The 26,839-nt window shown below is 32.1% G+C and overlaps 1 protein-coding gene across 4 annotated transcripts in view; it reads left to right on the top strand.

The window, feature by feature from the left end:
- LOC132703395 (nitric oxide synthase) overlaps window positions 1-26,839 on the top strand; it is a 162,766-nt gene that overhangs the window by 95,032 nt on the left and 40,895 nt on the right. For 3 of the 4 annotated variants that reach the window (XM_060672632.1, XM_060672630.1, XM_060672631.1), the window contains exon 3: window positions 9,212-9,374. In XM_060672632.1, the coding sequence (XP_060528615.1) occupies window positions 9,212-9,374 (163 nt within the window). Of the gene's footprint in view, window positions 1-5,425; window positions 5,539-9,211; window positions 9,375-26,839 lie in introns of those variants that run through there. The other variant, XM_060672634.1, reaches the window with a different exon arrangement.

Genomic DNA, 26,839 nt, shown 5'->3' with positions numbered 1-26,839 from the left:
AATATTGAATGCAACCGTATAAAATTTAATGTCAAGATTGCCAAATAAAATTAGAAAACGCTTGTGAAAATCGCATTTTGATATCCATTTCTTAACCTGTAATATGAGTATCTTTGTGAATATTTCCAGTATACCTGCCATTATTAAATCTAAATTCTTGTTCCACGTATAATTCTAGATTTCACCCACTAATCTGAGCTTGGCGCTATATTCTTTTTATACAGCAACATTCACACACTTAAGTCGTTTTTGCCTGAAGAATTGTGCATATAAATTTTATTTTTATAGTATATTCAAATAAACAATTCACAATAAATTTATATGTTTTATATGCAAGTCCGTGGAACTTATATTCATTCATAAAATCAGATCATGTTTAATTGCCCAGAAAAATCTTTTTCCGCACAGCACCATGAGTTAAAAAAAAATTAATTAACCTACCTTCTCCACAACGAGCACAAGAAAAGCAAAATTTCCAGATTTGTAGTTCTCCTAGATTTAAATTGAAATAGTCAGTGTAATTCGTTCGGTCAGAAATAAAGTTGGTAGCTGTTTTTTCCGATTGTCACATTTTTCTGTCGTTTTACAACGGTTTTGTTTTTCGACCAACTGGATGGAGCGTTTAATATTTTGCACAAATCTTCCTTACACTAGATGTTTTTAATAAGATTGAATAACAACGTAATAAGGGTTTGAACTGTAAATATTTAACGTTACTTTTCGTAAGTTAGTTGCAAATGCAATTGGAATAACCTGTATAAAATATTTTTCATTCTCTAAAATCCTGATCCTGATTCTTTGGCGGAAGCTGGATTGAAAATAAAATTATTTTACAACTTATTTTATTGCACCATTAACATTTCCTTTTCCTGAGACGGTTCCATAGCGATAATGCTTGTATTTTTGATTAAAATCAATATAAAAAAATAGTTAATATAGTTAGCGGGTAAGTTAAAAGTACTGGAACGCTTCAATACCTCTAAAACTATTAAAATTGTAATGATAAAATTCAAAACCTGCATGTCCATAAACTCCCATATATTGAATTTTATCGTTCCAGCACTTTTGGAAATAATTCCGGTACTTTTTACTAACCCGGTATAATACAACCCCTTAGATCAAAGAGGCATAAATGATTGAAATAATTTCATAAAGTTTTACCCGTTACAAAACTAAACAATTCTTTAAATTGAGATAAAAACAATATCCTATTACAGCTAATTATTAATAATTGGTGTTAACTTATATGAGAAAATAACACCCATAACCACCCGTCTCCATCCAAATAAAATTTGTCTCACAAAATCGACATTGGCTGCAATATCGTCCCCATTAGGTTGAGATCGATCGATAATCATTATTACGTAAGCAGTTTCCATTTCGCTCGAGGTATTTCGTTTTTGTAAACTCGTCCTTTGTTTTCAATAAAACAAGCACATTTATGAAAATTGTTAAAAAGAAGGAAAGTGCGTTGATAAAATCACTTGACGAATATTCGGAACAAAAGGCAGTCACCGTTAGCGGCGAAATACCTGACTTATCACTTCTCAGGCACCTGAATCTAAAAGTATTATTAATACAAAAGAGTCCCAAGTTTGACACGATAAAATGAATCAATACTTAAATTTACCAGCAGCAGCTGTTAAAAGTTTGCATTGTACGCCTTTGAGTAAAAAATATATTAAATATCTCGTTTTCCAGTAATCTCGAGGTAGGTTTTTACCTAGGTTAGTTTTCTAAGTTTTCTGTTTAATCTACATATAAAGTGAGTCGGAAAAGTAGATTTTTCGGAAATTTGATGAAAATTTGCTTCTACTCGTGCTGAAAAAACTACTTTCTTCTCCCCGCTGTAATGTATGCAATTATTCACGGGCCAAACATGCAGAAAGTATAACTTAAACAGTTAGATTCGTTACTTACGGTGGCAAACCTCTTAGGACATTTCTGGTACTTTAGTCATGGGTTTACGAATTATTGGATATTTTCGCTAGATTTTTTCGTCAGTAAATGAATGTATTGGTGTTGAATTGCAAAAATGTGCCCGAAAACTAATTTTTCCTGGTGTATTAAACAGCCGCTCCGCTGGAGGTTAGCCAAACTCGCGACTAAAGCGTAGTTTAAAAAGTTGTGTCAAATCTATTTTCCCTTCCAGAAAAATAAAATTTCGAAATTAATCATAACAGCACAAAACGTTAGAACTAGACTAGTTATTTTTTTCATTTTACCAGCTATCTCCAGAACAGATTGTTGCAGCGTATTTTAAAATAAATTAAGATACGATAACTATTTGCAATGATAAGAAAGAGCTTCAGGAACGGAAGGACGAGGTAGCGAAATTATTTCTATTGCTTATGACGCATCATATTTTTCATATCGAAGGAGAGACTGTTAATTATTATAATCAACAATCATTCAACATTCAAGGTCCTAAAGAAGAAGAAGAAACTCGCAGAACTTTTGGTATTTTAGAATTAAAAAAAAAGGGTATGTTACATACTAGACATATTGGAATATATTCTTAAATATTTGTATTGGTATTGAATTCGAAGTTGCTAGTTCTTTTTTTTACATTTTAACTTACCACATATTTTCGTAAATAAACATTTTCATCCAAATATCTAAAAAAGAGCGTGCCCGCCACAAATACTTTTTGCATAAACAGATCAACTATTTGGGTACCTATCAGGGGTTTCTGGTAAGTGATTAATGTCTAATTGGCCCAACTTTTTTTAAAGAAAAATTGAAAAAAAAAGAACTCTAAATAATTTTTATCGTTAACCAAAACATAGTTAAAATTTTAAATGTTGTCAAGGGAAAAGAGAAATTTGAATAATTGGGCAAGCTTTAAATTTTGTAATGACGTATTAATCAGTTGTATGAAGATGAATGAAGAATGAAGATGTAGACGTCAGAGTGATTATTTAAAACATAATTCGTATTGAAAAATTTATCGCTTTTGGCAAAGATTTTTCCCCGAATTTATTATTAGCAAAAAATCGGGAGCACTTTTATTAATTGCGTTAATTATACATGTCTTTGTTTTCCAATGATTGAATAACAAGTCAATTAATCACGCCGATTCATTTATGTTTAGTCAAGTGGAATAAACTCGTTAGAAATTTCGGCCATTTTCCTCTACAGTCGCCTGTTAATTAAAGAAGATGCAATAATAAATGATAAACCAACGTTTTGATTAATTTCCGGTTTAAGACTAGCGCAACAAATTATTCTCTAACCTTGATTATGCCGGAGGAAATTAATAGCTACATTTTCGCTACGTAGCGAAAAATACGAATTTTACAGTATTAAAATTTATTTTAGGCTAGATTCAAATCATTGCAATTACCGGAGCTTGGGTGTATAATACACTGATTGTGTCTAAAATATTTCAATGGCCTGTCTCTGTGGTGCCTAAATATCGTTTGACTTTAATTATAGTTTGGTTATGTGTGTGTGTCCTTTCTCGATTATATGATGAATAGAGATCATAAAAATAAACAATACCCTTACGATGTCCTAATAATGTCTCAAAAAATAATATTTTTATAATATTTATTGCAGGAACGTGTTTTCCACTAAATATGGTTATTGTAAATATTATTAGCTAAGATTGAATTTTTCCAATTTCACTTGAAAAACTTAAGTTTCAAGTGCAGGTGCAGGTCATAATCATTTTACCATACCAAAATATTAAACACGGCAATTTAAAAAAATCCAAGCCTCGGCCAACAGTTTCAAACTATAGTTCGGGAGGTTTAAACTCTCTCAAGTTAATTCCTCAAGTAGCTTTTGTGTAGGAAATTCCATAATTCATTTGCCATATACCAATAAATAGGACTTGCCAACAGGATACTCAAACAAACCAAAACATTATTATCGGACGATTTTAGTAATTTTAAAATGAGTGCAGATATTAAAATCATCGACAAAAGAGATGACTAATAGAAACAATGACCCGAAATTTTTGGTTTACAAAACATCATAACAAAAGTCTACACATACTTTTAAAATATTCATCAATTTAAAGATTTTTTTTGCAACAGGTATTTATTATTTTAAAGTCATTTTAAAGTCGATTTTTTCATATAAAAAGAACATTTTTATTTTTTTTAAATAAATACAATTTTTGAAAACACAATAGAACTTACAAAAAAAGAATTTGTGCAACAATTCCTAAATTTATGGCAAATAATAGCTCACAAAAGTCAACATACAAATTCAAGGTTACAAAAAATAAACAATTTTTTAAATTCGTGTTGTTGCGTCTCCTTCTAAATCTAAAGCCGCCTGGAGCCTCCTCGGCATTTACACAACAAAACAAAAAATTTTCAGGCTGGGAGCAAGCAAGCAAGCTGACTCTGAAGTAGGCTTTTGTGAATCTTAATAGGTGAAGTCGTATTTCCGCAACCTTCGTTATAGCTCTACAGTTGTGTTGGAACATTATATAAGATCAATTCCTTGACAAGAGCAGGAGTATGCTTTGGATTGTGGTATTATTGAAAAATCGATTGTAGTCCTAAAGCCACTTGTGGAATCGTCGCCATATTTCTTCATTGATATCGAATTGTACGTGATTTAATTCATAAGGAAGACATTTTTTTCAAAAATCATAATTCTTGTCAATATCCTGTCCAGCGAAGTCAAGTTGCTTTTGTCTATTTCTTTCAGATATTAAACGACTTTCTCCTTAGAATCCTCTCATGAAATCCATTAAGCCTCAATGTTTCAGCACTACCAATTTTATTTGTGATATTTTCAAGTTGAACAGCAAGTTTGGACGTACTAGTTTTCGGATTACCCTGATTTTTTTTTCAAACGTTTTTGGAACGTTGTTGGTCGACTAGTCCAGGGCCTATTAAAAATTAAAGTATTTTTTTTTACAGTTGTGTAAGAAAATCCGATGTTTGAGCTATGGCGCCATAGGATCTTTATTGCTACCACTAAGTTCACAAAGTTTTATGAACGACGAAAAGCAGTGGTTCTTTGTCTTTGATAAAACTGAACTGTCATTATGCATTTTTCAGGAAACATTTGAAAACAAGTGCATTATTTATTGCTTGCTGTGTGTTTGCTTTTGTGAGCTAACATTTACCGTACATTTAAAAAATGTTCCACTAAACATCTTTTAGTAAAATCGATTATGTTTTTAAATGCTGTAATGATTGTATTTATAATGTTGAAAATTAATTTACCAAAGTGGAAACTCGCTTTAGAATAATGAAGGTTTTAAGAATGTATGTAGATTTTGTGACTCACTGTGTATGAACCATGTTTTTCTCAACTACAGATAATTCAGAAATTCTAAAAAACAATAATTCATCATTAAGTGTAATTGCGCCCTATACGAATTAGTTTCAAACTAGCTTCCCGTCGGTGCTGTGTTGTGTAAGCCAAGCGTTCGAGTAGGAAAAAGGATTAGTGGGATGTGAACTCTGAAAATCGGACAGTGGATATAGCATATTCGCAATCTTCTTGAGGCGCCATGACCCCAGTTCGTTACAAGGAGTGAAAAAGCTCTTGTTAGAAGCTTTTACGTAGGTGCGAAAATAAGTAAAAAAATTAAAAGAGGTGTATCGAGAAGCGAACTCTTCCGAACTAAAATAGGCATGCGCGCTTACGTATGTGGAAAAAGAAAAGTAATATCGCGGGTTCGCGAAACCTAGACGCAATAGAAGGATCCATGCATTGCAATGTATTTGGTGCCATTTTTTTCTAAACAGCGGTATCCACACACTTAACTCATTTTACTCCAAGATTTAATTTGATCTGCACATATTTTGAGATAATACTGCAATAAAAATGTCGCATCCAAACTTATTAATTATGGGTATGTGGAGTGGAACTTCTCAAAAAAAAATCCTGCTAACTACACAACACGCTAGACCACTAATACTGAATTTGACATTTATATTTTTTTAAAATTATTGTAATTTCTAAAAAAATATTTCAAACCATCTGTACCTTTTTAAAGACCTTTTAACATAATGTGGCACCACATTTATTAAACAAATTATTTTATTTTGAGTTATAGCATCGCCTGTTGCGCCTAGCGCCCCATATAGTAGAAATAATGAGAGGGGATATACATTACACTGCGTTGTTTCACTTAATTTTGAACAGAGTAATATAACGCGATATCGAGTTTATAAACTGAGGAATGGCAAAAGCCATCAGTGCTTTAAATCAATCGAAAACATGCGATTGCTCCCAACTTGTGATTAAAGTACGGGAACCGCGCGACAATATTTAACGAAGCTGATAGCGGGGGCTCTATTTTGGAGTAGGGAGTAGAAAACTGTTTTTGAGGGACTATTCTAAAATGTAATCTAAATCTAAAATGTTTATGGAAAGACTTGCGGCTTTCTCTCGCAAAGCAACACGTTGGAATGCTTTGGGATTTGGGGCCATACTGAAGTTTAAAAAAATGTTGTTTAATACGGATCTTGCAAAAATTTAATTTCAGTTGCATTGATTTACTTAATGTATTGACTAGTTTCTAAAATTGTATCTCTGTAGATACTTCGCAAAAGAAGGTTCAGAACATTTTAACTATAATTATATGCAAAAACAACAAAAATTACCCTTAATATTAATGTGAACTTTGTGCGTAAAAAAATAATCCGCTTAGCGCTTAATTTAATTTAAATGTCCCCGTCTCTTGGATAACGCAAACACAAATCAACCGCAGATACATACTAATTTAGGGATTTCCATAATTAGCTTTGACATCGAATTAAATAAAATCTTGCATAGTTAGTTTTATCCCGAACGCTGCGTTCATTAAAAATTAAATAAAGTTGTCAAAATACAGCGAATTAATTATGTACTCGGATCAGTAGGTTTGCGCTTTCTATATTCGTCTCTCCACCGTTTCGCTTTTTAAAGTTATTTAGTTTCCGGAAAGACACATTCACCCGTCTATCCGTCTTGGTTAGGCAGTTGGAAATTCCGAATTAAATTCTACTGTTTAGTTTATTTCCCTTTGGAACATTTCCGAAAAAAGAGAACAATTTCGAGACTATAAAAATTTCCGCGGAGAGGAGATACGTTTTACGTTTGTCTGGACGTCTCGACGATGGCGTGTTAGCGAGCTAGATGCGTTTAAGTGGCAATTGGAAATGCAATTCGAATTTCGTTGGAAAATTTTCTTTAAACGATTCTATTTCTGCCTGCAGTGCGTTACTGCCCAACTACCAATTTTTCTTTTATAGGGGTTACGGTTAATTTTAGGTTAGCTATTCCACAAAACCTGAGAACCTATTAATAAAAATGGTTTCGTTACTCTTATAAAATGGTGACAAAATTTCAGTTCTATAAACTATTATATATATTATAAACTATCGACAAGTTCTACAACGTCATGGAATACAACTTCGTTATAGCTAAAAAACTTGTCTAATTATATTGTTAAAGCTATAAACTTCACAACCAGCAGTTTATCAGCCCCAAACATAAAACGCCACCTATATTCAGTGCCGGAATATTATCGCGAGTTTTCACACACATTCATCACACTTTCCAGAAAAGGTGCTATTATATTTGGCTAATTTTCCTTAGCTTGTGATAACAATAATTAAATTTCGAAAACCTCAAAAAAAACTCATATCTGGCAGTTAATAATAAAACCTCAAGCTATGAAAAATGTAAGTTGCAGAACGGAAGTTGGAAGTTTGGATAATTCTTCTAACTTCCGGTGGTTTGAATCGTCTGCCTCCTTAACGACCGATGCATAGGAGGACTTATTTGAATTGGCGCTGAGGTTTCCCATGGACAACAAGGCCTCTAAGAGTTCCACGTTGTGTTGCTTCCACCAAACATGCTCTGATATCTCATTTAGTTAGTGTCTGTCTTTTTAATATATGACTTTCCGCATTCTCAAGTACGTGGCAGGTAGAGTTCAACACTCTGAATTCGATGTTTGTCAAAACACTTATTAAATTCGCTCCTGACTCAAACTGACCAAAACTACTTTGATTTTATATAGAGACAGCGGAATTTCGAAGTAATTATAGCTTTACACTGTAAAATTGCTCGTGATGATTGTCTAGAGTCTAGAGCTTAACAATAGAGATAGATGAATGTCGCGTAGATCTCTTTTTGAAATACACTTATGGAGTGGATCAGCAGACACAAGTATCCGCTGCCTCCACGAACCACCATATATTCCCACCTTTCTCTTTTTAAGCCGTATCAGCTGGTCAGTAGCTGGGACACCTAACTTCTACGCCCGCTGTTCGTTGATGGAAATTTAGAGATTTGAAAATTAGAGATTCCTAACCTCTGACCACTCATAGATAAATAGCATAAACGAGATTTCGGATCCTTAAATAACCAAACAGCTACATAAAAAAAACAGTCCTTTGTTCACTTATAGCAAGTGAACATGCATGGTTTGTGCCTTAATAATTCCTATATTCCCTCTAGATGTTTTTAAACTATACAATCAAATCAAAATAGAAAATTTTCCTTTATATTAAGTATTTTTTAAGAAAAAATTGTTGGCTTAGCTCTAGTTCTAGGTTAGAGAGTTGCGAGTGTGGATACCTGAGTTGAATTAAGATAGAGTAAACCGAACAGCCTTCTACATCGGAAATGGAAAGGGAATATTCAGTCAATAAAACACCATCAAACTTAGGGGTGGCAGAAAAAGAAGACATTCATTCTGAACACGTTGAATCCGTTTATTTTTGATTACTCTTCACGAAAATCTGCATTTATCCATTGCGCTAATTATCTCATCTTCAACGCGTAGTCAGTAACCCAGAACCTATTTTTATTTGTTTTGTAAAGCATAATAATTTGTTTGGGTATCGAAACTTATGCTTAAAACACAACCGTAATCGCTAATTCCCTGATCCTTTGACAGATACGTCGAAAGGAAAATTTAAATTTAGTTGTAATAGCTTTCGGAGAATGAGCTAACAAGAGTTGTTTGGAACCCCAAAAAGCAATTAACACACTACTCCAAATATTTGTTTGCCAATATAGAACGTCAGCCACTACCTAATTCAAATTAAGAAGGGCTTAAGGTCCCGAGTACGAGTGTGAGACGAGGGGTAAAAATATATTTCACGTCACCGGTTAGACAAAACAGAGGGACCACAGTGTTTCCCTCGTATCGACGATGCCGACGTCGCGTCAACTAAAAACCGAACAATGGCGAGGCCCGCTTTGACATATTGTTGTTACATCCAAACTGTGTTTGTTTCAGGTCTCATAGCCCCGCGCACTTATCGCGATGGGAACAGGTTCAGAAGGAAGTCTCGGCAACGGGCACTTATCAACTCACCGAAACCGAGCTGATATACGGGGCGAAATTGGCCTGGAGAAATGCGGTTCGGTGTATAGGGAGGATCCAGTGGTCGAAGTTGCAAGTAAGTGTTTAATTCGCTTAATTAAAACCATGAACTGCACTGGCACATAAACTACGAAAATGTGGGAAGGATATACCATATTGGTGTGTTAACTAGAAATTTTTCGTGTTTTAGATTTTTAAGTTTATACAGTGTGATGGTAGACATTTTAGAAAAGGCGTAATAATATTTTTAGGTACAGGCCGTTCAAACGGTGTGTCAAATTTATTGCATATATTATTTGTTTAGAGAAAAATCTTAAATACAAAAGTCAGAGAGGACACTAAAAGAAGCAATCCAAAATTAATTTCAAATATTCATAAATATATGTGGAAACCAAACTTATAATATGGAACACCCTATATATTATGGAATTTATACATACTGAGTGTTTTCGCATTTATAGAAATTTTTTAATCAATACGATAGATTTTTGACGCCGTTTCTGAGAGCAGCAATTTTATTATGCCAACAATTTTATAAAATAGTTCAGTCATTTATCCTAAATTAGTTCGAATTGTTTATACAGGGCGAGTCCAAATGAAAATTATTAATTTTTCAGAAAATATAAAATAGAATACTCTGTATATTATACTTGCAATTAATACTTTTATTAATGCTCTTTCAATTTTATTGAACGTTCCCTACACCGAAATTTAGTACTATTTGAGTATACATATTTTTAGGAACAAAATACTGTAAATTTTAAAATCGCGCCAAAATATCATTAATAATCAAAATTAATCAAAATAATTATTACCTGATCGTGAAAAGTCTATAGAGACGAACTAACTATAATTCTTTCTGTCAATAGCCCTCGTTGTATGTTAATACAAAATGTAAGGCGGAAACACTTTATTAAAACTAAAAGAAACAATAATAAAATTGTGAAAAACGATTTAAAAGGAATTTTAATAATAATAATAATAACGTAGATTTGCATGATCAACTTACATTTGCACTGAAAACCGCGATCTGAAAACATTATTTTATAGTTTAATAATATCAATAATGAAAAATTAAAAAGTGACCTGTTTATTTTAACTTTTCTTGACTTATTGCTGTATTTTCTCATAATTTGACAAATTTTCGGAGTTTTGTTTCGTAAAAATGTGTATATCTCCAAAAATACTAAGATTAGGTATAGGGAATGCATAATAAAATTGAAAGAGTATTAATAGGAATAATTAATGGAAGTATAACATACATAATGTTCCATTTGATTTTATCATGGAACTTAATATTATTCATTTTGTAAAACAGCTGACGGAAACGGCTTCAAAAATCTAGCGTATTGAACACAGTGCATTTTTGACGAAAGAATGAACATAAATTCAAAAACACTCGGCATACATTGGGCGATTGAGTACAAAAGGGGGAATCCATTAATTTTTCACATATCTATGAATGATCCAATTTTTTTATTATTTTCAATTTTGTCTTTTAGTGATATCTGTAAACTTTTGTATTTAACATTTTTTCTAAAACAAATATTAAATGAGATGTATTACATGTATGGCAGATTATTTGGACACTCTGTATATAGGATTTATCGAAATGCAATTAAGTTATAGCCTATACTATAAGTAAACCTAATATTTTTTTGATATTTGATATCATTTTGAAAAAAAAAATATTAGTCTGGCAAATGTACTGAATTTCCTTTTTGTTAGAAAATTGTGTTTAATGCCAGACATATTACAGAAATCGCGACTGAGGTTAATATTAATACAATCTACCAGCTCTAAAAATAGGGTCCCAAATTTTAAACCTTCCAGCTTGTCCTTGAATGGGTTCGTATAAATGAGACCTACCGGTAACAGCTTATTTTTAGTATTAAAATAATTCACTTGAGATATAGTATCAAGGTAAAAACCATTTAAAGTCAAAAACATAATTCAATACATGCAATCCAACAACAAATCACGTTGTTTTTAATTTAGGACCATAGTCGTTTACACCATACCAGGCCAAAATTCAATAACAAATTTACGATCATAAGCAAAGCAGATTTTTTTTTGAATTTCTGTCAAAAACGTTTCTGAGAGACGCTTATCCAATTTCTAGTAAAGTATCGAAAAACTTTAAATTTTATGATTATGCGGTTTGTTTCATTGCTTCTCTTCACGTTAACCGACTGACGAAGCTAATTAAAACTTTTTCCATTTATGGATAAAAACGAAGGAATATACGAGTTCCAATTACGAATTAATAATTGCTATACTTTGAAGTCTAGAAACGGATTTGGTCATTTCCTTTCGCACAAATAAATTAACAACCAAATGACCGAAAAAAATCTGAAAGACGAAATACCACATAAAAGACATACTTATTCTAATTGACTTTTAAATGGTAATATTTTCCACAAATGGGAATAAGATCAGATTCAAGCGTGTCACTTCTTGAGTTCCAATTAATTGTGGATTTCGACCGGATATTGTGCTTCCCTTTTGCGATTTTGAAGAATATACATGAAAATGTTTTTTTTGTCCTCTTCGTAATTTCTTACTTCAGCATTATATTTAGTATAACTAGGTTATAAATTAAAATTTTATAATTAATTAATCAACAATTCCAAGATAATAACATTAAAGACGAATATAAATATAAAATGGGTTCGTTTTAGCAAAAATATTCAAAAGATGAGTTTTGTGTAACTTTGATTTGGGTATCTAAAATTATTACCAAAACTGCGACAAACCATTGGCGTATCACTTTTCCATCATTTAAATTAAGTAATGTAAGAGTGCTATCTCACTTCTGGTTAAACAAAAACAAGTTCATAGTTACTATAAATTTGCTTGTAATTGGTAATGATATCTAACCAGTTTTTCTACTCCCGTCTGTAAAATACCTAATTACCCACCGATCTAGAGTGCGGGAAGTGTCACCGCGTCAGTTTCGTTTCCCATGAATCCGAGCCACTTCGGACATTTCCGGGATTTTACCGCACGGATCTGGAAGTAATCGGATGTTTTCGGAGGTATTTCCCACGCTTTGAATTTTGACGTTTGTCAATTCTGACGGTCATGCCAGTGAATGTATTCGTGTTGTTTCGCGAAAATGTACCCAAAAACTAACGGTCGTAGAAAAAGTATAGTATGCAACACGTTCGGTAAACTTTTTAACTCACTCGTTTATTAAAGACTCGCTCCGCTGCGCTCCGCTCGTGTTAAATAAACTCGTGAGTCAAATGCCGTTTACCGCACTTGTTGCATAATATACTATTAAAAGCAGAATCAGGAAAACATTTCAGAAAATTTCCAAGATAAAATAGTTTGTTGTTAATTGAGTTTTCTGTGCAAGTTATAATTTGTACCACCCGGAGTAAACTTTTGTTGGGTCAATGATCAACTGAATTTGGGTGTCAATCAAAACCAAAATTAGTGATCTTCTGCAGCTTTATGCGATTATCTCAGAATCAGACTTATTTGAATAAATTACCGAAAACCTTATCTTATAAAATCCGTGGTTCAACAAGAACCTATCATTCGAAGGCATTAGAATGTGAAGTATGTCCGAATGTTGATGAAAATGTTTTTATCGGATTTAGTTTTTTAGTTGCTATTTAGCCCATCTTTGGAGATAACCCTCTCCCAGTCTCCACTTTTCTATGTCGCCTTATTCATCTATTTTGATCCACGCAGTTTCAGATTATCGGATTTTAGGAAAAGTTCAGTGTGACTTAAGTATTTATGCCAGCTATATTCATCGACTTGTCCCATTTTTTCTTGTCTTAGTGTTTCAGCCTTGTGTGTTGTGATTTTAGTAGTATTGAGACCCACATTTTTATCCAGTTCGTTCAATATCTCTCGGCAGTACTTACACATAACCTTTTAATCAAGATCTAGACCGTAGACTCTAGACTCTAGACGATGCTTTAAAAGACTAATCTGGGAAGAAAAAGGTATAAAAATATTTGTAGGGATCACTCAATATGAACTACAACAATATTAAAATCATAACACACAAGGCTGAAACATCACAATCACACTAGGGCAAAAAAAAATGTGGATGAATATATCTGGGACAAATGCTTAAACAGCAGAGGCGAATAATATCACTTATTATCATTATTTATTGGACTAGTTGATCAAAAATAGATCAATTTATTAAAAAACAGTTTCTAACATTTATTGTCATAAAAAATATTTAAAAAACTATATTGTTAAAAACTAACTAAAATACAAAGCATGAGTACTTTCATTTTTGTGTAATTTTACTCTTTAATTTTTCATTGGCAAAAGGAAATACAGAATACCTCCTGGGGTGCTGAAAAACACTTAAGCTAGTTAACAATTTCATCTCTCTTCAGTTATATGCAAAATCCACATTTTACAAAGCTTGCCCATAAAGAATTTATAATCACCAAAGAGATGATGTCATCTCGGTCAAGCTGTAAGTAAATTTTATTCAATTTGCAAGTTGAGCGTCTTTCTAAATTTTTTTTCCCGATCATCTCCAGCAATACTTTGAAAATGGAGAACTTTTCAATGTCACTACGGAAGTACAGTTTCAACAACAACTTCCGAATTCGGTCGGTTTTTTTCAATTTTATTAGTATCCTTTAAAATTTGCATAACAGAAAATGCCTGGACTACTCTGTTTGTTATTAATCTAGAATAAATTAACTCTTAAGTGAGCAATAAGCATCATCAACATGCCCGTGTCATATTATATCATTTAATCGACACCATTGTTTACCCACATCCTCTGTTCATCTAAGACAAAGGGAAAGCTCTAAAAATATTAAATAATTGGGCATCGGGTTTTTCCAACAACGTACCACACGCCTCCTCCTGGCTCTATAAAAAATATATACAATTAAACTCGGTGAGAGATTACCCTAAATGTTTTTAGAGGGTTTTCAAGATATAGACATATCGGACAATATCGCTGCATTCATCTGGTGGATCATCTACTGAGAATAAAAAAGAAAACTTCTCCTCTGTGGGGGGTTCATGCCTATTGTTAGTAAACAATTGTTATACTTTATATTTTTTTGTCTTATAATAAATTATGTAATTTTCGACATATTCCACTGTTTCTATATTTTTTGGCACCGTATACCAAGGTGCGACAGTTATTACTAGTAGGAATTTGCCATATTAAAGAAGGCATTTTCTTATGATTAACGTAATATACACCAATGGTACTTTTTTTATATATTATTATTATTTTAAATATTCCTCAATCCATCCCAGCTGTCTTTTGATAATATAGCTATTAGAGATATAGAGGCCCTACCTATGCCGATAATACAGGAACTTGTGAAGGAACTATGAAAAAAAAATTGGGAATGTCCATTCAATATGCGCATGCGCGAGATTTAAAAACTAATTTTTAGCCAATGACCTTGTTTGTTTGTTTGTTTGACTACAGTATTTCGGAGAGCAGTATTTGCTGATAATATTCCTAGATCTCATTGAATATTCGGGAAACTCGAGTTAAGTGTGTGGAAATCGTAATATAGAAAGAAGATGGCGCTAAGGTAACATGTAGTGGCATAAAAATATCAATGTCGCCTGCGACGCATTAGTTTTTAACATCGTAGGGCCACCACATTATCTAATAGTCAGGTTTCGATTATAATAATCAACGGATAGTGTTTTTTTAAAAGCCTCAGATGTTTGGACATTCAGCCTATTCAACCTAAGGTTTCTGATGCTTTAGAACAGCAATCTATAAAAATTTACTTTTGAACAGCATAAAGCTAACCTGGTGCACTAATTTCTGAGCGTGCAGCAAGTGTTTTTTCAGTGAAGTTCAGTTTCGTCTCCACTATACAGTTGCTCAGGTTTTAGGCGGTGCTTTGTTTTGAAAATCATTGTGAAATTCTACCATAGCTACATCATCGGCATTTTATTCCCCTATCGAAGAGTTAATTCCCTTGCGTTTTCTAAGTCTGTATATTCAGCCTGAAGTTTTCTTTAATTTTGAAATATTTGTGAAACTTTTGGGCCTGCTTAACACACATAGGTCATCTAGCCATGGCATCAAGAAGCTCTGTAAAAGAATATATAAATGCAAAGCTCTGTAGTTCAGCATTTTTCTTTGCAACGTCCATTTGCTTTCCAACGTTACATGTTTTAGAAGTTCCGTTTTTTGTTCAATAGTTGAACCGTTGCGTTTACCTTTTTCATCAGCATCAGTATGCTGTATTTTGGGTGTCTGCTTACGTTTATTTAACAAATCAGTTTCTAAAAATAATAAGTTAATACATAAATGGGGGAATAGCGAAGGCTAACTTCAGCACGGTGCATTAAGCGTTTATGGTCGAATCTTAGGCCTTCAGCCATGGACAACAAGCGCACGGATGATCAATTTAAAATGTTCCGCGGAAAATCCGCCTGCCGGATAAAGCGTCCACTCATAATGGGGGTTTTACTGTATGCTTTTTCTTTAATGCATCTGAATTTGCGAAACTTCGTTCAGTTAGTTTTGATTAGTTTTGGTTAGTTTAGGAAAGAAATTTTGTTAACGATATAAATTTGTGGTATAGGCAAAACATACTAATAGTAAATAGTCAACTCACTCTGAATCCTAATACAAAAGATACAAATTTCTTAGGAATTCACATAAATAAACATCTATCTAAGCTGGGACCATGTAAATTGCACGTACAAAATAAAACAGGGTAGTTTAGGCTAATCGTTCTGTATTTGAGAATAGAATGCATTAAGGAATGTCTACTGTGCTTATTTTTAATCTGTTGTACGATATGGACTATATTTACAAATGTTTAATGTTAATAACAAGCATAATTTTAACACTCGAACCCTCAATATCATGCTACCTAATCACAGGCTTTCGATAACTTAGAAAAGACATTATTATAAGTGCATTAAATTATACAACGATTCTGTAAAATGCATTGACACAATAACAAACTAAAAAGAATGCCGAAGAAATGTTGACATTAGAACCATATTCACTTGAAGAATACTTTGGTTAATTATATGGATTGATCGTTATTGTCGACATTATTTGAAATAAAGGAGTTGTATTATTATTATTGTTATTATTATTATTATTGTAACCTAGTTTCCCTACTTTACCTTATTTAATAAAATGCTATTTTGTGGCAATCGAATAGCAACGTAGAACATGTGATTGAAAAAAGGGAAACAGTGAAATATGTGAAAAACTATTAAAGTTTCCTGTAATTCACATTAATGGATTTTATTCCAGTGAGCACCTCCTCCTCACCTATCAGATCCGAACTGTAGCGACTGAGCGGTCACCTTGCATTTTTTTTTTTAATTTAGCTAAAATATAAAAACGGGGTGCACATCCTCGTTTGCAAATGTGGACAAAAAATTCGATCTAATCACCAGCGAGTATTTTGCCATGTCGATTTTAGATTAATATCCGACACACATCGAACGTCCAATGCGGACGGCCGGAATCTTCTTTTTCTCCAGTTAAACTCATTTCGGAATTCATTCGGTTTTTAATTGCAAATTTATCGGACTTTTATGGAATTCGCGCCAACTGGCGTTTATTGATACAGTGCACGATGTACAGAATGCCATTGGACGCCAGATAATTAATAACCTTTTCATTGGAAAACAAATTGAAAAGTTTCACACGCCGTAGATCAAAAGAATTACTTATTCAAAATTCGATTGAACCATTATGGATACGTGTGGTTGTTGCATTTAATGCATAATTAATTTGTAATTTTGAAATTATTCCTGTCCTTTTCATTTTGATAAAAGAAAAAAACAACAAAAACCGAAGAATATATTTTTGTTCCCTATCTACAGGGTCATTCAAAATTATTACAAAAAGAGTTTAATAAGAATAAGGCAGACTTGTTTTGAATAGAACACAATGTATATTAATTGAAATTTTTATAAATGTATTTTTCATGAGTAATATTCCATTAATATTAATGTAATTTCAATAGTGGTGTTCTACTTTAGAGATCTGCTCGTTGACTAACCAACTTCCACTAAGCTAAAACTAAACTAAAAAAACACTTATTCACTATTCATTATTCAAATCGAATAATAGATTTGTCTGTGTTTGCCGCTGTTTTGAATTTTCTGTGGAGAATCCCTGGAAGGTCTACTCTCTAGTGAAATATAATTGATAATTAGCACAACGCATAGCCAGTTTTTCAATTAAATCGTATAGGTAAGTTTTTTATGTTTAAAACTTGTTGTTGGTTGGCTAAATGTGATAAAATTATAAAAAAGTAAGTTATCACAAGTGGCCTATGAAATATTTTAGGAAAACATAATTAATTGATTTTAAAGTTATGATGTTCAAAATGCGTCTCTTGGACAGTCACTTATTTTACCTACACCGTGTCCAAATTCTGCACTGCTACTTTCAATATCGATATTTGTAGGAAAATACAATATATTTTTGTGCCCTTTATGACATCCTGTAGAGAAATCATAACACCAATTTCCTAGAAAGCAAGTACTAAAATCAAAGGATTTGGTTTTTCTAAAATATTTCTAGTGCAGCTTTCAATGCTTAAGGATTCCATTTTCTGGGAATTGTGCATCTAAATAGACAACTTTTATTCCATCAAGAAACCCATGTATCTTTAAGTACTTAAAGCTCTTTTTTAGCAATATGCAATTTGAAATATTAATTTATAAATTACCAGAGAAACAATGATTTAAAGCGGTCTTACACTTACATATTTTAAATGTAGTTGAAGAAGTTGATTCAGTCTACCTGAATCTTAAAATGGCCACTTAAAAAAATTTTAGATTAGAAAATAAAAATAATATTAGCGGATTCACTCGTTTTATGTTATTTGATTTTTTATGTTTTTTTACTGTAATAGTATTCTAATATCATATATGTATTTATTACAAATCATCACCATCATTATTTATTAATTTATTGCATTATCTCTAAAATCATGAACTATTGAACAACATTTTAAGAAATTTATACTTACATTTAGAATTCTAAACCTTTGTAAAATCTTTGTTTATGGTTCTATTTTGATAATTTGTTTGCTGTTGGATGGATCTCTAAGAAATGCACTAAAACCTTGTTTTACTTATTGCCTCAATATAAATTCATAACCAACGGAGACTATTTAACAAAAGGGAGAGAAGAGAGAAATCTGTTCGAATAAATTGGCAACAAATTCTTATTCAGGAGTGCTTAGAACCCAAGTATATCAATTTCTATCTCGTTTCAATACTGAATCTTTGAAATAAAGTTTGCACCGTGCTTACTCTTTGATTTTGACCTCTTTCATTGTTGGATAGATATAAATTTACTATTACAATTCAATTCAATTATTTATTGTTTATAACAAATTACATTTCTACAACAAGAAATTCGCATCAGATACCACTATAAACATTAAAAACTAAATAGTTTTGTGGGCCATTTCTCTAAACGAAAAGGAAAAAGATATTACACCAAGGTAATTAAACATTTTCATTCAAGCCCTTGAATCACCCACGAAGAACTTTGAATGTGTTGCCATGGGTTACTAAAGCACTTAACTTTTTGTTTGTTTGTCCTGGCCAGCTGACACAATTTTTTGAAATTACTTTTAGTGCTTTTATAAAATTTAATATGTCAACAGATTCGTATTCAGGGTCACCTAAAAGTAACTATAACAATGACCAAGGTTTTTAATGTTTTAAAAATATATATTTGCCTTCTAAATAACGATTAGTTTGTATGTGATTTTAGGGTCTTATAAATTTTAAAAATAATGATGAAAAAGTATCTAAAATTACCTATATAACTGCATCATCCTTCTGCAAGATGCAAAACATACTTAGATTCTATTCGCTCATAACATGCTAGATAATTTTAGAACAAGCACAAAATAATGCAATACCATAACGATTTCCATATTATACGAAATATTTTCGAATAAAGTTTTGGAACTTTTAGAAGTGTAAGCTTGTTTACCCAAAAGACGGCACTTAAGAAATTGGAAAATTCTCTCGCACCGCCTCTTATCGTGCCGAGTACGAAATGTTTTGATTATGTGCATATATCCAACGTTTTTTTCCGGTTATTGAAAAAATTTGCAGCTCATTCGGGCGCCTCTGTATGGTTTTATACTTAATTTAAAAAAGAAAATGTTTTTGATTATGCGCATACGTTCGTTTTGTGCGAATGTAAACACACTTCCTTTCCTTTTAAAAGAAAAGAGATATCGATTTCTGGTGAAAAGTCTCTTTAATGGGATTTTTTAGAGCATAAGTGAGATAACTTAGAGTTATGTCCCGAATTTTTGCATTTTATCAGCGCTGTCGGTTTAGTTTCCTGCTAGATATAGTTGTTGTTCTTTTTTTCCAAGTTCTTTTTTTCCAATAATGAGTTTAAAATGAAAATTTAAACTGGAAAGCGTGCTGTGCGATAGTTTCTCCCAAAGTTTCTTTGTTTATTTTCAATTCAAATTTATTAAACCAGTCTACTAACTTTATCCCTAACCTATATTCAATAAAAATAAAATTAATAAATGATGAAAATTTGCTCCTTGACGCTTGTGTCAATAACAAAGTCTATCATTAAAATCCTTTTAAACCAATTTTTCTTTGTTTGATAAAAAGTGAACATTTTAAGAGTCGAGCGTAAACAAAAAATAACCATATTTTGTAGAAAACCAAGCCGATTTAAAAAAAATTAACAGTACTCCATGAGAATAAAAAAACAAATCAAGAGGCATTACATGACCCCTTCTCTCTATGAATAGACTGCATACCTTGGATACTGACTCCTTGGTGTAGCTCCTTGCCTGATTTTATTACATCAATCTGAAGAATATACATTCATTGATTTCTTCTACTAGCTTGAGCTACTTAAAGCGGTAGCGATCCTTCAAGAAACCGAGCTGAACATTGTTTCAGATAATTCAGACCTGGGTCGGGGTTAAGATTGCCCGGTTGTTTAGAAATTTCTTAGAATCAATTAATTAGAATTAATTAGAAACAAGAATTTTAGTTTTGTGAAATACCGTTTGATATCCGATTTCATAATTCTATTCGGCAATTGCTGAGTTTATTTGTCGTACTCTTAAGGCTCTTTCATGTTGTTTTACACTAGCTGATATTTTTTTGTCCCGCTTCACCAATGTATTCAATGTATTCTTTGCCGCATATGCATGGAATGCGGTAAACTACTGGTATCTCCAACGGAGAGATAAATAAAGAACTTTTGACATGTGGTCTGTGATGCTTTGAATGTAAGGAAGGACCACCGGGACAAGTACGGAATTGCTTCTGAACTCATTTTTTTTCTACAGGTTGTGGTGAAGTGAATTTTGTAGTCGAACGCTTAATATCTCTAATGTTGAAATTATTTCAGAGAATAGCAGATGTTAGGTGTTCTAGTTCTGGTTTCAGTGATTCGGCCTGATATAATTTTACTTAAATGTCGATAATTTTTGGGCTGGATGGTGATATGACAATACATTATCGGTCGGTGTGCTTAGGTGTTCTGTAACCTGAATGACCCAATGTTAGGTCAGGTTTTATATTGATAAGAATATCTAAAAATAGGAGATTATGATATTAGGGTATTTAGAGTTTAAATGGTTAAGAAAGTCCCAAAAGTATTATCAACGAAGCGTTTCCATAGCGCACAAGGTTCAATAAATATATTCGCGCTGACTGATGATAATTGACAACCCATTGCTGTTCCTGATATTTTCAGTTAAGATGAGAAGATTTGATTCTAGATTCTAGAATTTTGATTGAAATAAAGTTGAAGTTAAGAGTTTCAGGAATAAGGACTTTAGTAAAGAGAAACTCTAGGTCGAACCTAATGAGAATATATTTTTAATCTAACGTTTATACCTATCGATGATAACTGATCGGTAAACTATGCAATAAAGCTTAAGTTTTATACATTTAACTTTATTTCCTTCTGGATATTGAAAAAATTTGCAACACAATTGGACGGTTGTGTTTCATATCTAGTGTATAAAAAGCAAAAATATTTCCGATACGAAAATATTTCACCGGGTAGTCTTATTTCGTCGTCGTAGGAAAAATACGGGGAATTTCGAAAAATATTTCATAAGAATTTTGCCAGAAGGGAAACTGTGCTCGGCGCTGCAATAAACAAGTCGTCGTTTATATATTTTTTTATTTACCTTCGTCTTTACACGTCCCGTTCGAAGGGGCGTCGGTAATAAATAAACAAGACAGAGGGAGAACAAAGACGAATGCAACACAAATCATTAGCTGTGTTAACATTGTCTCGAGAATAACTTAAATCAATATTACTTGGTAAACAAAGCGTAAATTCACGGAAACCCGCGCCTTCAGCTACGAAAAATTTAAAGCCTTATATCGTTACTTCCAATCAATTGGGTGGACGTTTTGCAGCTTCGTTTTATCAAAAGCTCGCTTCGAAAACTTGTAGTGCCAAAAGTGTACCATGCCAGCAATTTCCAGCAAATTACTGAATGTTTAAATTTAGAAGTATGGTGCTAACAAAAAATAATATTCATAATGCGCGAGAGTTAAAATTTCGTTCTTAACCAAGGACACCTGCAAATGTAAATTCTGGATTTTCACCACCAAGAAATCACAGCATTCACCAATCAACATTTCCGCAGATACATTTTTTTCTTATTTCTCTTTTTTTATACCCAGGGATTATAGTTGACTAATTTAGTATTCTTTCTCTTTTTTAATGTTATGATAAGTTAAGTTTCTCAAAAGATGCTGATGTTCGTCATAGTTGTCTAACAAGAAATTGGATCATTGGCTTTGATGTTTATAAACTTATTTTTTGAATGCTTCATGCAAAATGAGAGAGGGAGAGATAGACAAATTCTGAAAAGTGAGAAGTGGTGTGTTGTGTGTTTGTGTAGTTCTTGGACACTTGTTCGAACATTATTGTTACTATAAATTTTATAGTCGACTTAGATAAATTTATTACTTACTTAGATAAAATAAATTTATATTCATAATGGATGCCATTTTGTATATAGGATTATAAAATTATGAAAATCAGTTATATAAATATCTACTTTTGAATTTGTTATCCAATGGCTTAATGGTGTGAACTATGAAAAACTTAATTTTCTTTGAAATTTTCACAAGTTTTCGACAAAAATGTTTTATATCGTTGAAAAGGCAAAAAAAGCACTTTATTGCATTAGTTCATAGAAAACTATGCAAAAATAAATATGAAATATTCAAAATCTTTCCTCAAAAAAGCGCCAGAAGGATTTGTAAAGATATACCGAAGAATAAGGGAGATATCGACATTAACCATAATCTAAAAAAAATTGTTTGATGTAACTTGAAACCATAAATCATTGAGTATTTATCGACATAAGCGATCGACAATGTACTAACTATTTTTCCACAGCTTTAGTACTTACCTAGATTTTCTATATAGAAACACCCAAATTAATCTAATTGTACATTGTTCATTAATTCATACATTCCACCAGTCTGGTCGACGTTTCTTGGCAGTAGTAGTCCTGAACTTACCTTCACCGTGTCAATGATTGAAAGCACCTCAACTGTCGCTAGAACGTTCTCATAAGCACATACACAGGTATCAATATTCCAGTATTTCAATATTTCAATATCTCTATTTACGATATATTGAAATAGATCTCCAGAGTTACCCTAAGGGAAAAAACATATACTCCAGAGCCTATCTCTGTGTCTGTGCCAGACCGGTTCGACTTACCATTGGTCCATTGGCCTTATATGAACACCTTAATATTGTTTCTGGTGGTGGAAAGCAGCCACACCAAGCTCGCACATATGATCATACCTCCATCATGTATTCTTTCAGGCCTATTTTTCTACGTAGTTACAGGGTCCCATTAAAGAGGCCCAGAATTCATGGGAAGTTTAATCAGGCGCTGAAATTGTACTTGTCAATAATTCAATGTCCCATCTGAGTTATTGAAAGTAAACAGTGTTCGGTTTATATATAACAATTGTGTTAATGATCTCCAGGTAAATTAAAAATGGTCAGTATAGAGAAGTTTAGGTTAAAAGAACGAAAGATAGTTGGCAGTTAATACAACTCAACAAGTAAGTAATATGCTGAAGACAACGCTAAATAAAATAATTAAATGACTGTAATATTTGTATATTGTTGATAATGTAAACAGATTTTAGAAAACTACGTTTGGTTAGTTGGTACCAAACCCAACACTTGGTTATTAATGAAATACATGAAAAATTTTGTCAACATTGGGTCTAGGTTCCGACAAATGTTTTACGAACTATTCTGACATTTCACGTGCTTAGCTGTCCGGTGATATGTACATATTAAACCTTATATTTTCCGTGCAAAATCTGAACTATACGTTCATCTTTCAAAAGGTATTACAGCGAAATAAAAATACCCAACAGGCGGACGAAATCTCCTTCCACTCTAATGCCTTCTTATATCTAATCATATCATACAAAATTCTGCAGCACTCCACAAGAAATATTCTATTTCACGTTGTATGCATTTGTAAAGGAACGACATATTTTCCGTTTGCAACATTTGTTGATAGAGTATGCGAATATAAACGCAAATGTTTATTTATTTAATAATTTTTTTTAATCAAAATTTACAATCTAGTAACAAATGTTTCTCCTCCAAATTATAAACAATTAAGAATTAAATTAAGATAAACTACTAAACAAAATATGAGTAAATATTAATTAATTAATTATATTATTTTTTTTTAATTTACTTCTACGACGTCGTGCTTAAATATAAAAGATTTATTTCAGGCCAATTCACATTATTTAACTACTAAGACTAAATAGGTGTAATTACATAGCTTCACCTTACTCTGAAGCCCCGAATATCCTCCATCAGCAATGCGACGACCAACAACGAATTTATACTCCTCACCCCAGGATACCAAAAATTTATATTTTCGTATTTTACGACATATGTTTGGTAGAACATTTTGCACGAAATTTAAAAGATTTATCAACTGTTTATGTTATGCGACAAAAAACTTAAACGCTTGAAATATTGCCTTAAAACTGAACCGAAATAAAAAGTTCGAATATTATGATTAAATATTAACTTCCCTAATTAAATTGGATAAATGTATAAGGTTAAGATTTAAGTTTAGTTTTTTTTAACAGTTTGATAACAAATGATTTTCAATAATAGTTACAAATTAACTGTGATTATAAGTCATCAGTAGTCAATTACAAGGGGGGCAGAAGAGTTGAAGAGTTGCTTTCTGTCAAATTTATCCATTTTATGAAGGACTGTGGTAAAAAACGTATTATATTTAATAATTGCAAATTATTTAATTATAAAGTTAAAAAAGAACTCCAATTTCTTCCCATGATAACAAATACTAGCTACTTTCACGATTTCTAGCAGATTTGAACGAAAGAAGTGAATATTTTTTATTGACTTATTTGAATATTTTATATTGACTCAACTTTAAGTGTTAATTATAGTAACAGCTTATAAACTCTGATAATATTTTCAGCCGGAATATTATCCTAGGATATTGCAAAAATTCTCTGAATGTAAATTAAGGTTTTTTTGAAGACTTATTTAGAAACTTAGATAATTTTAAACACAGACAGCGTTGTTGGAGAGTGGCATTAGTAAAAACGGTTTTATATCCTAATTTATATTTCTCTCTCTTATTTCTGTAAATTGTAAACATTCAATCATTTTCTTTTATCTTTCTTTTTTAAATTTACGTCTGCGACGTCTTTGATAAAGATTTGCTTTAAACCAATTTAAATACTAATACGAAATGGCTGCCTCTATTAGCAATATCGAAACTAACAATGAATTTAAATTTTCGCAGTCCAAGTACCTTATTTTGTGCCATTATACTGAACCATTCAGATAGAATATAAAGTCCAGCGACAAAAAACTGAAACAATCTATATATACCTCAATGTAGTAGCAGTGGTGAAATGGTTTGAATTGATTTTTATTGTGTTTCACTCCATTTGACACAACACATTTAATAAACTCCATTTTTTTCGAATCTTTATACATATATGTTACCATGGTTTGGAACAGAATGATCTAATATTATTATTTAATATTTAATTGTCTAATTCGAAATTATTGAGTAATATTTGTTGAAGTTTCTGCAAAGTTGAAGAGTTGCTTTGCAATTAGGGAAAAAATTGGGTTATGTATAACCACTCTTTAGTAATCGCAATTTATTGAATCTCAAATTTACAAAACCTCTGATAACTTCTTCTAATGAGCACGAATACTAGCTAAAATTTTAATGTTTCTGCCATGCCTGATTAAAAGAAGTGAGGTTAGTAGTAATCTATCAGCTTATAAACTGTGATAACGTTTTCAGTCAGAATATTATCAGTTGAGAATTAATTTTCTTCTGACATGTTCGGAGCAGTGATGTGCATTTTTTTAAATACTTATTGAAAAACTTTATTATATGCTGTAATTTCAGGATTCGCTTTGATTTGATATTATATGATAGCTAAAATAATTAAATAAGCAAAATCTTGAAATACCAGTTACATAAAAAAAGCATTTGTTATTTTTAATAAATTTGAACTTTGAAGAAAAATTTTAAATGTTGTGTTCTTTTTCGCCAAGATTATTGAAAAACATGTTTCAGTTACTGCAAATTTTGAATTAATGGACGGTTGCGCAAACTGAGTGCATTGGTGTCTTATTTGCAAACCGGACACTAATTTAGTTTGAGAGAAAATCACAATTACAGAACAATTCGATGTGCAGTCTCGAAAAAAAAATTCGATATAAAGATTTGCGGGGTAATACAAATGGGTAATAAATGTCACGAGATTAGAGCACTAAGCCGATCCTTGTGTAAATTTCTGTTACCCTAAACATAAAGACTAATTTATCGCAACCTTAGGGTAAAAGCATGTTGACATAAAGGTCCTCTTGGAATAAATTGGAATTGTTTCGACGGAATTTCGGTCTAATGGCAAATCTACGTTTCATACTTTAACATTTTATTCTCACAAATATAATGTCAAAAATCACCACTTCAAGCATTTTCAGTATTATAGTCGCAAGTTTGGAAGCGACCACATATTGGTAGATTTCAGTTACGGATGATATTTTCACGTTTGTTAATTCTAGGTTTGGCGTTAGCTGTCAATGTTAATGTCAATCGCTCCTTTATTAAGCACTCGCTCCGTTCTTGAAAAACAAATCTCGTGACTAAGACGGCATTTATCACACTCGTTAATTGTTGTCAATTGTTGAATAATAACAATAATATTTGATAAAAAGTTTTTACCATCTCATGTCAAGAAGGCTACAAAAGCTGAAAGGATAACGTGTTCGCATGTTCAATTAAGCGCTCGTCAGGGCGTGAGCAAAGTGTAACTTTACAATTTCAGTCTCATTAAGGACTTTGAGCGTTTGCGATAGTTTAATCACGGGTTGGTAGATTATACACCGATCTGGCGTTAGTTTCGGTTCCTACCGAGCCACTTCGGGCATTTCCGGGATATTACCGCACGGGTTTGGGAGCAATCGGATGTATTCTGAAATATTACCGTACTACCTGAATGTTG

The sequence above is a fragment of the Cylas formicarius genome, unplaced genomic scaffold, assembly GCF_029955315.1.
Source record: "Cylas formicarius isolate icCylForm1 unplaced genomic scaffold, icCylForm1.1 PGA_scaffold_6__28_contigs__length_40554024, whole genome shotgun sequence".
Lineage (NCBI taxonomy): Eukaryota > Metazoa > Arthropoda > Insecta > Coleoptera > Brentidae > Cylas > Cylas formicarius.
Note: the sequence above shows the minus strand (reverse complement) of the source record. Positions and strands in the feature narration are given on the sequence as shown.